Genomic DNA, 11079 nt, shown 5'->3' on the forward strand with positions numbered 1-11079 from the left:
CAGACATTTTAGGTAGAAACTAGGGGTGTTCTTAAGACTGGCAGCCCCCTTTGTTCTGTTCCACCCCCTTTTATATCTTTGGCACAAGGCGGGAATCTTTTGCGTCTCTGGGTCCCCACCCCTCCTTCTAAATGGAAAAGCACCAGGTTTAAGATGGATTCCACTATCAGGTGATATGTTCATATGTCCTGTGAAACCCCAGCCTCCATTCTTCCAGGCCTGGCCCACATGCACCCAGGAAGGTTTGCAAGTAAACAGATCATTTACAACCAATTGTCTTAGTCAATGGGAGCCATCAAGCTTCCAAACCACCGTTAATGGCCCACACTTCGCATAATTACAATAGGACCTCAAAGTTATGCTTCATATTTCTATCTTCAGATATAAGAATGATACATGCATACAAATAGGAGGAATATATTCAGTAGACTATAAGCTTTGTAATGATACCTTAAAAGAGACCTTTTGCATAAAGCATATTCCAGTTGCATCATATTCACACTTATAAGCATATGGAGTGCAATGTCACACTTGGTGTGTGGTCTGTGTAGCCTTATCTATAGCTATGGGTTACTTTAACCAATTACCCACCCAAAGTTTACATCTACTTTAATATGTGAGAATTCAGCCCCCAAGGTCAACTACAGGAGCAATAGAAGTGGGACTTTATGGTGTAGAGCAGAAACTACATAGTGCTCTGTCTATAGTAATTACTATTACTAATCAACCAAACAACAATATGTGCTGCAGTCTGGTGAAGGAGAGAGAGACCAACACAGAACTCACAGTATTTGCATTACTCACACCATGCCTTGTGGGAAAACCCAAAGTGTTAGTCATCATTCTCATCATCATCCTTACCACCAGTGGTCATCATCCTGGTGTTTCCCCCCCTGCAAGGCATGCAGACTGGGATACAGCTTGGATAATGGGTTAACGGCGACACCCACTGAAATTCATATTTATTTATTAAGGTTTTAACTCCTTTTCCCTATTTGAACTTCCACAGCCCTCTACTTTTCAGGTGCCCTATTTTTCATAGGCTAGCTTGTTAGTGAGTATAAGGGGAACTCACATTTACCTCACCGTATCAACATAGTAACAGGCAGTTATCTTAAGGAAGTCTCTAATATTTTGCCCTGCCTCCCAAACATAGACGTAGGCTCAGCAGGTTTTATTATGAACTTACTTATGCTAGCTTATCTTTTTTTAATTAATTTATTTATGCTAACTTATCTTTATAGTATAGTTAACTTATCCTGAGGTATAAAATAAGCTGTAGGACTAAGTCCTAGGCCTTGGCAAAGCTAAATGTCTTAAAGGCCTGAGGCCTGTAGGCCCTATGTTACAACATTAACATTCACCTCTATATCCTAAATACACCTGATAGCTTTTTTTACTTGGCTATACTTGTCTTTGTTCCTAAACATGTGCCTTTGCATTTGGCTGTATTAAAGCATGTATTGTTGGATTCCACCTGATTCACCAGGAGTTCTGAACATTTTATATGTGACTTGTCCTTATGGTTATTTACCACTTCCACCAATTTTTGTATGATGTGCATACTTTATCAGCAGTGATTTTACTCTCACTCTTGATAAAAATACTAAATAACACTGAGTCAACAACCAATCTCTGCATAACCCTACTAGAAACACCCCCAGTAATTAATTCCTTATTAACAGCACACTTTGAGATCTGTCAGACAGATTATCCATTTAACACAGGGCATATTGATTTTGTATTACTTTAGTTTTTTATTCTGAATGTCATGCTATGTAAGTTGAACTCCTTACGAAGTCTGAGTATACTAGGTCAACACAGTTACCTTTTTCAACCAGACTTGGAATTTTGTCAAAGAGCAATATCAAGTTTAACAATACCTATTGTCCAGGAGATCATGTTGATTTGGTATTAATTTATATTTTTGTTCTTTAACTCAGGATCAGTGTCAGGTTAACTGACCTAGACTTACCCACATCATTTCAGCTACCCTTTTTAAATACTGGCAAAATACTGGGTTTCTTCTAACCCTCTGGAACTTCCTCAGGTTTCCAAAATTTGTTAAACATTAATAACCAGGCTCCTCTCCCAAGCTCTTAAAAATTTTTCTGTACAAGTTATCCAGAGAAAATGTTTAACTTTAATAGTAGATACTGTTTAGCATTATCCTTAGCAACTGTCATATGATATTGATATATTGTTCAGACTGGATCCAAATACAGAACAGAAATATTTATTAAACTCATCTTTTTCTGCTTCATTATTGACAATATCACCCTCTAATAATGGACCTAGAGTGCTAGACCATTGCTAGGATTGCTTTTGTTCCTGATACATTAATAAATGCCTTAACCATAATGTCTATAGATATTTTGTTGATATACCTTTTGGTTCAGTTATTAACTGCTTGTATTTCTTAACTTCTTATTTATATAATTGCTATTCAGATCCTTTTCCCCATCTATGTAATGATTTTTAGTTTTAGATTAGTTGCTGCTTTCATGTTACTCTTAACCAAGATAAGGCAGGTGAGGTAGTATCTTTTATTGGACTAATATTATCTCACCTTCCTTGTCTCTCTAATATCTTGGGATCAACTAGCCTATAACAGTCTTAACCAAGATGACTTGTTAATCAAACAGCCCTTTTCTCTGATAAGGAATTGTAACTTTCTGGGAAGCAAGTGAAATGTTCTTAAACAACCTCCAACTTTCATTCATGATTCTCTATTTAAATTTTTCCTCCCAGTCAATTCAACAAATTTAATTTTGGCTTTGAGAAATTCGCCACTGGAAAGCTGCATATATGTATGTAACTAGTTGAGTGTATTCTGTTTGCTCAACACAAATGTTACCAGCTCTCAATCACTTACACCTGGACAGCCACTACTTTTTAGGTCAGTGATCAAATTCTTTCTGTCAGAATGAGATTTCCTATAGAGTCACACTCTGGGAGCAATAATTCCTGTGTTACAAATGTTAGAAACTCCAAAGATGTTTCACCAGTGTATATCCCCTGTTGTAATGCAGTATTTTTTTCCTACAGTTAATAAATGCACATCCTTTTCTCTGGACTTATTTGAGGGTCTGTAATAGACTGCCACCAGTAACCAGCCTGGTTAATAGATTTTAAGATCAGAGTGGACAATTATGATAATCCAGTATGACCTGCATTACACAAGCTATAAAATTGTACTTGTTTCCCCTTTCCTTCCCCCTTTTTTGTCTCTTGTTGTACAATAAGATTGTTAGCTGTTTGGAACAGAGACTGTCTTTTCCTTCTCTGTCTATGAACATCTGACAAAATTCCTTTCTGCTTTAGGGCTAACTTCAGCAGTAAACACCCTTGTGCAAGAACGTGTCTTTATTTATTGCCGCTGTAGAATGCTCTGCACAGCTGTGAGCAATAGAGATTGTGGGTGTTGATGTAGGTGTTGTGGGTGGAAAGAAAGAGGCTGGCTGCCTACGTCCAGGAAAGGATGGCTCGTCAAACAGTCTCTGGAGCAAGAGAGGAATGGGGTGGGTTCATTTCGAAGATAAGAAAGAAATGGCAGGGAACTGTGTTGGAATGGGACACAGATAACCTGTATGGGGACATGGGAAGGTGGTTCTAGATGCCTAGGATGAGCATATTCGTTTTCAGGATACAGAGGGTTAACATGCATCTTTTTTGGTAGACATTTGAAAAGGATGCAAGTATGTTGCAGTCACAGAAGAAGAAAAGTACTGTAGCTCTTAAAGACTGTATAGAACTCTTTACTACAATGGAAACGCTTGGTGAACATGACCCTTGGTAAGTTTACCACCCAGCTGCTTGGCAGCCATCTTACTTGGACTGTCTTTATATATACTATAAAATAACAATATTGTTTGGGTAAAGATTCCCCCCTCTGCTCTTTCTGTGCACCTTAGTTTCCTACCCCTGTTCTCACAGCCACAGTTCTGCCACTGCACCTCCGTCCTCAGCAGCGAGAGAGGTAATGTTACCTTAACAAGAAACAAAAAAACAAAAAAAAAAATAACCCAATTGCTCTATTGCCATTAGAAAGCAGCTGTAGTTATTATCCTTAGGCTCTGTGTAATTCTGCCACCTCAAACTTGACCTTCAGCACCTCATGCCGTTGTAGTCCTAACACCCCACTCTGTATGGTTCTCTCATTCTACCTCTTTTCTTACCAGGTGGAAGCAGGCTGGGCTGGTGCTCTGTAACACAATGCTACCTTTGTTCTAGTGTTCCAGTGAAACTGACAAAATGTCTTACCTTCAGAAACTCGGAAATCTAGTCACTTTTACTCTGCCACTTGGGCAGAGAGTAGAGCAGAGAGAAGGGAGGAGCAGAGGGGAGGATTGGAAAGGAAGCCAAAAAAGGACAGAAGACAAGACAGGAAGAGGAGAGTGGGGAAAGACGTCCTGAAAATACAGTGCTCCAGGAGTTTCTTACAGCTCATCCCCCAGAAGAGAAGAGAGCTTCTGAGCAATGGCCTTTGGATAGCAGTAGGCGGGGACATGGTGAATGTGTGAAGGCAGCAGAGAGGATTTACTGGGGGAAGAAGAGATTGCATATGTGAGGGGAAAAATCAGAGTGATGTTCTCAAAGCCTATTTATTTAAAAAAAAAAAAAAAAGACACAGGTGACTGAAGCCTGAGATAGGGATAGGCATTTTATATGTTACTCAAAAAATACTGTTCGTAAAGGGGTTTGAAACCCTTGGCTAGAAGGCAGATATCGAAGGTGTTTCATGCCTATCTATGCTCCTTTCTCAGGTACTGCCCTAACTGCAAGAAGCATCAGCAGGCCACAAAGAAGTTTGATCTATGGTCTTTGCCCAGGATTTTGGTGGTGCATTTAAAACGTTTCTCATACAACAGATACTGGAGGGATAAACTTGACACTGTGGTTGAATTCCCCATCAGGTAGGGTTCTTTACCAGCAAGTCACAATTGGGCAGAGCAAGAAACTCCACTTTTGATATAGCGATTGTATGGGCTCCACATTGGAGACATAGCTCAGGATAAGATTCTGCCTCCAAAGCCACAAGCCAGTAGACCTTAGTGAAACTCTAGTAACTGTCTCTGGAAAGGGGATGCTACCTGCACCTGTGATACCTATGGTGCAGATACGGTGTAGAGCTACTGAGCTTAGCAGGGATGGGCCTGGCCACTACGTGGTTAGGATGCTGCTGAGAAAATCCAGTGATTCCACGTCTTTACAATTCCCTCTGAGTCAGTTTTGAACCTGTGTCCCAGCAGAACCTGGACACTTTTGTCCTTTAAAGATCCTATGACAATTTTCATGAGTCATGATGGAGAGTGTTGGCAACAGCATGTCCAGGCCAAGTTCTACGCCAGAGATTTCTATGCTGCCTAACCTCCCCTGCAGCTTCATTGAATATTCTTTCCTTCCCTTGTAAAGTACCAGCTGTGTAGATCTGCTAGGATTTCCAGTTCAGTGTTACCTCTCCTTAAACAGTAGTGTGAAGCACTTGGAAAGAAAGATGCTATGTACGTATGAGGTATGAAAGTTGTTCATCGGCAAAGCATAGCAGGAGTCCTCTTTGTGTAACGGTATCTGTGTCCTGAAAGCAGGTACAGTACATGCGGTAATACCTGGAGATCCTTCTTGGAAGTCAGGTATCAGTGTTATTTCTGATCTTTGTGTCCAAATATAACACAATGCTCCTGGAATGGGTCGCTGGCAGGCGTTGAACCTGACACCTCTGGGTCTAAAAGCATGAGGCTCTTACTGTAGTGGACTCTCTATGTAGATTGTCCTTTAGAGGGGAATGGAGCCACGCTGTTAGTGTGGATTACATGTATGTTGCATGATCACCAGCTTCATCCCTCTGCATCCTCTACCAAGAGAAGGCCTTGCATTCATCCATCCATCTCAGATGCTACCATCCCACTGCAGGACATAAGCCTACCGAGTGTTGCTCCAATTCATCATATGGAAGAGTTTTACTTCTTCATGCTTGTTTTACATTGATTGCTGTTGGTGTGGCAGTTAGCCATCCTCTCTCACTAACCACACAACAATACTTGTCTTTGCCAGTAACCGTCATTCCTGATGGCAAACAAACTGGCTGATGCCATCCATATTACAGCCGCCTCGGTGGTGACGTCACTGGCTTGTGGGTCAAATATGTCATTAATAATTAAAAAGGAAAAACAGCATTAACTGGGACAGGTTAGCCCTTGGTCCGGTGCTGGCTATTTACAATGATTCATTATTACTAGGCCTTTCTCTTATTATGTGTACAATAACAATGTATTCTTACTTTTTTCTCAGGGATTTGAGCATGTCTGAGTTTGTCTGTGACCCAACAGCTGATCCGTATGTGTATGACCTCATTGCAGTGTCCAATCACTATGGAGCCATGGGAGTAGGCCACTGTGAGTAACTACCTGTGTCGTCTTTATCTGCAGGGAGACAGGAGGGCTGTATTTGTATGGGAAAATCGCTGTCAGGAGAGCAGTGACTCTTTCTCTCTGGGGGCGGGGAGTCATGATGGATGGGCACTAGTGGGTGGGGATGTTGGGGCTGCAAGTTGCTCAATCCATCCCTATGTTTTGCAGTTGTAGTTCTGCCCCAAAAGCCCAGGGAGCAAATTCAATCAGAGTTTATAGTGCCCACCCCCTTCATCCCTTGGTGGTCCATGGATTGATGTACTGGGCTCCCTGTAAGGAGGCCGGCAGGCAGTAAAGGATGTACTCCACCCCATTTAAACCTCATCAGCAACAGGAAGCAGCTAGGCATTTTATGTGCTGGGCTGTTGCATCCACACCCGGATCCGGACATTGTGGAGGGCAGGGCCTTGGCTAATGAAAAAGAAATTAGGACAGTTGGTAGGACTGATCGGAAAGCTGTTTGGGCAGCATTAAATTTCAGTGCTGAGATCACAACAAATGTAATGTTCAGCTGTAGTTTCCTGTGCGCCTTCTGTGTTTTATGGGACTCATTCTGGCAAAAAGAAAAGGAGTACTTGTGGCACCTTAGAGACTAACAAATTTATTAGAGCATAAGCTTTCGTGAGCTACAGCTCACTTCATCGGATGCATTCTGGCAAACAGAGCCATTAACCATTAAAATAGGTATAAGAATATACTGTGCAATTAAACTGGTTAGTAAAGCTGCTTCTGGAATCTGAACTTCTCCTGTTCCTCACTCTGGTGCTTACTGTGCTATGTGATGCAGTGTTTAGTTTTTTGCCTTTTTATTATCCTTGTTTCAAAAACAAAAAGAGAAATGATATGGAAGGACTTGTCTTGTGGTGCTTGGGAAAGCCTTACTGTGCAGGGGCATGGCTGGCTTTTCCAGTGGAGGCTGTACATTCCTTTCATCAGCAAATGCTCGCATCTGTGTGCAGCACCTGTAGACTTAAGAAAGCTCTATTGCACATGGTCAGTGCCCCGTGAGGCTGAGAGCAGGATGGAATTTACAGGATTCAAAAGAAGATTGGCCTTCTGTATGTACAACAAGGAAAACCACAGTTAGCATTAGATTAGGATTATTTTAAAACATAAATTTGGAGTGGGTATAAACCCTCTGCTTGAAGGCAAAAACCAACCACTGACTGAAGGATCAAAGAGAAATTTAAATTTCTTACTCCCTCCTCTGAAGCATTTAGGACAGGCCACTGTTCAGAACAGGTTTGTGGACTAGATGGACCTAGCCTCTGATCCACTGTGTTCCCTGTGTTCTCTGATATCACTGTGTGATATCGCTTCTGAGCAATGAAACCCAAGCTTTCTCTTCCCCTGCACGCTTACTTTGTACCTCTTATAGATGGAGTTATCAGAATTGTGTGTCATCAGGGTATTACAGTTACACTAGTGAGCCTCGTGCCTTACTGCTGAATGTAGATAGCCACTCTGTTTGTGTGACAGATACTGCATATGCAAAGAACAAAGTGAATGGCAAATGGTACTACTTTGATGACAGCAGTGTATCAATGGCTTCTGAAGATCAAATAGTGGTGAGTACTTGGAGTCAGACTAATTCAAGATGGGGGAAATCCCCAGATTTATACAACCCAGGAACATGCTGGGATGGACCCAGATGTTTTCTGCCCCTGTTAATTAAATCATCGTAAATGCAGGCTAGAATCTGCTTTGGATTGAGGTCAGATTCAAGCTGACGATGCTGTGAAGGAGCAGCAGACTTTGTGCTGCTGAGGTTGCTGTGTGTGTTTTGGAGTGAGTCGAACGTCCCTTCCTGCATGAAAAGCCATTGGAGGGGATTTTCTTTTGTTACAAGGACATCTCTGCAAAGATTCCCTGGCTGAGGTTCCTGCTAAAACATCTTTGGGGGAGGGGCTGGCTTCTCAGAGCAAAGCCTGAATGACTTGCCCCGAGTCTGATAAGCTATAGCCTTCCCAGGATCTGTGGGGTGGGTACCAGGGCTGTCCAGCTCTGCACAGACAGTGGGGAAGAGAGGGCAGTAAGGTGATATGAAAGCATTTCCTGGATTGTTTCTCTTGTTATATATATTGAAGCTCCATAAATCTCTACATACAGCTATATTACCAGCCGTGCTTCCCTCTAGGCCTCCAGCCTCCACATGAGGCAGAGAAGTACTGAGCTGCCCGATTGGGAGTCTGCAATAGGTTACCTCCTGCATCATCAGCTTTCCAGAACTGTGCTTCGTGGATGGTTTCTTTTCCTCAGATTGGTTTTCTTTCCTTGTTTGGCAGACGAAAGCTGCATATGTGCTATTCTATCAGCGGCGGGACAGCAAGCAGCACGTAGCCCCATCTCTTCCTGCAGAAAGTAAGCTGGCATTGGAAGAGTGTGATGGCATGGATACCAACTGAGCCCAGCCTGCTGCGGTAGAGTTCTCTGTTTGACGCCATGTCTGGAGCATCTGACAGTTGCTGTTCTGCCTTCGGTAGGATTCTCAAGCAGGAAATCTAGTGTTGGGGGCTTAGTGCCCAGTGTTGTAAGATAGCACTGGGGAGCCAAGAATGAGCTGACATGGGGTATTTAGAGGCCAAAAATTATATATATATCAAAGCTTCAATAAAATTTTTGTAAATCTGTCTGGACTGTGTGGCTGGAGCTGGGGAAGGAGAGGCTTGGGCTGGGCTGAGTTGTGGGGCTGGAGCTGGGGCCTGGGGCGGAGAGGGTGGCTGCAGGGTGTTGCAGAGATGACAGAGAGGTGTCATTTGGGCATGCACGCTATTCCTGTGGTGTGCCTGTTGTCAGCTCTGTGTGTAGCTGTCAGGCCCAGTACAGATTTTCTCTGTCTAATCTCATCAGCCTTAGTGTCCGGAATTCCTGCTATGGCTCCAGCAGTGCCTCTTCCACACTCCCCAGTCCATGTGGCCACAGCTCCTGGTGTCTCTCTTCTTCTTTCTGCCTTTGCACCTTTTTTCCTGTGCTGAGGAGCCAGGTGCATTTGATCTGGTCCCTGTCTGCTGGTGACATCTTTGACTATTCTAGGCAGCTGAGCCATGGACCTTTCCCACATTCAGACATATCATTTTGGTCTCAAAAAAAGTAGGAAATTCACTGGAAATGAAATGCAGTACCCCTGGCCTCTGCTGTGTGGAGAGAGCTGTACTCTGATTGCAAAATATACACACTCCTGTGTGTACGATAGGATTTCAGCTTTGGCTTCCACTCTTAGCACAATCACAGGGTGAGGTCTTGGCCTTTGAGACCTAAATTCAGCCAGGTCTTGTACTATTAATTCATATTCCACAGTCCTTTGTGCCAGTTCCCATGGAAACCTGCTGATGATCCCTAGACTGACAACCCCCCGATTGAGTTTGTCCCCGCCCCCCTCATCCGTGCGATACCTTGTGGGTTCTGTGCACCAGTGATCACAGCTTCCGTGTGATCTCCACCAGCTGCTATGTAGACGGCCCTACATACCACCCTCCCAGATGCTAATCCTTTCCAGGAGCTGGCCAAGTCAGAAAGTGGCCTTGCTCCAATCCAGCCCTCCCCGGTGCTAACTCTTCTCTCTCCCCACTGCTGTCCACACTGGTTGCATGCCAGTGCCACCCCATACAGGCACTGCCAGCTGCACAGGCCTCCCACTTGTTTATTTCCTAGAAGTTAAAAGGGAGGGAGGAAAGGCCCCGTGTGGGAACGCAGTACAGGATTAAAGCTGCATTCGCTAGGTTTGCTGTAAAGGAGAAGGGAGCTGCTGTATGCCCAGCCCTCTGGTTAGCATTGTGCTGCTGCTCGGCAGAGCGGCTCTTTTAAAGCACTGAGGTTTGAGTTGATTAGCTCATAATTGCTGATGCTTCTGCTGTTTGGTTCTTGGTTTGTTTGGGTTTTTACACCTGGCTTAAGTGGATATTATGTTTCTTTTCTTTCCCCCTCACTAGGGGCTAAGTTTGAACTGTAGCACTGCACTGGTTTTTTTGTTTAGCATCTTTGATTGTGGGTTTTCCACCCCTTTCAAGTAAAAATTTGGGGAGACAGTGGGGAAAAAGTAAGAAAAGATCCTGTTAAAAATGAAGAACAATATAATGTAACAAATGTGCTTCCCTTTCTATATCGACACAAGAAACCTTGCCACTTTCCTTTGTATGGTCAGACTGAAAAGGCATCCATCGGGCTGAAGGCTGATTCTTGGATGCTGAATTGAAATCTCTTCTAATACACTGCAGTAAAAAGGGTGACAGGAATCTGGCCTTCTTCTCTGCCGGCCAGCTGATTGGGTTCTGATTGGTGTGTACATTCTGTATAATGTCAAATCTGTTTTTAGACTGGCACTTTGTAAGTGACTGACTTTATTGTACAAAGAGGAAATAAAGAAGAGTGGTTTGCACTGAATTGGGGCTTTCTGGTGTCCTCAACCTTGCTTTTCTGAATTCGGATCAGAATGAATAGGTCACTACTCTAGGACACGGGCTAGTTCGCAGGGGACTGCCCCTGGGAAGAGGCTGAAAGGCAGGAGGGGAATGCTGGTACCACAAGGAGTTCCAGCTTATCTCCTACTTACTGATCCCCCAAGCACAGGTGACCCACATGAAGTGCACACACTGTTACCATAAGAATGACCATATGGGATCAGACCAAAGGTCCATCTAGCCCAGTATCCTGTTTTCCGACAGTGGCCAGT

General features: G+C 43.4%; 1 protein-coding gene across 5 annotated transcripts in view; it reads left to right on the forward strand.

Moving 5' to 3' along the window:
• The window catches only part of USP4 (ubiquitin specific peptidase 4), a 91912-nt gene extending 81118 nt beyond the window's left edge, over positions 1 to 10794 (forward strand). For 3 of the 5 annotated variants that reach the window (XM_038409535.2, XM_043518405.1, XM_038409537.2), the window contains 5 exons: positions 3680 to 3795; positions 4767 to 4916; positions 6292 to 6395; positions 7890 to 7978; positions 8696 to 10794. In XM_038409535.2, coding sequence (XP_038265463.2) covers positions 3680 to 3795; positions 4767 to 4916; positions 6292 to 6395; positions 7890 to 7978; positions 8696 to 8815 — 579 coding nt within the window. In that variant the 3' untranslated portion in view covers positions 8816 to 10794. The remainder of the gene's footprint in view (positions 1 to 3679; positions 3796 to 4766; positions 4917 to 6291; positions 6396 to 7889; positions 7979 to 8695) is intronic. The other 2 variants (XM_038409538.2, XM_043518406.1) reach the window with 1 other exon arrangement.
• Positions 10795 to 11079: the final 285 nt, after the last annotated feature.

The sequence above is a fragment of the Dermochelys coriacea genome, chromosome 7 (assembly GCF_009764565.3).
Source record: "Dermochelys coriacea isolate rDerCor1 chromosome 7, rDerCor1.pri.v4, whole genome shotgun sequence".
Taxonomy (NCBI): domain Eukaryota; kingdom Metazoa; phylum Chordata; order Testudines; family Dermochelyidae; genus Dermochelys; species Dermochelys coriacea.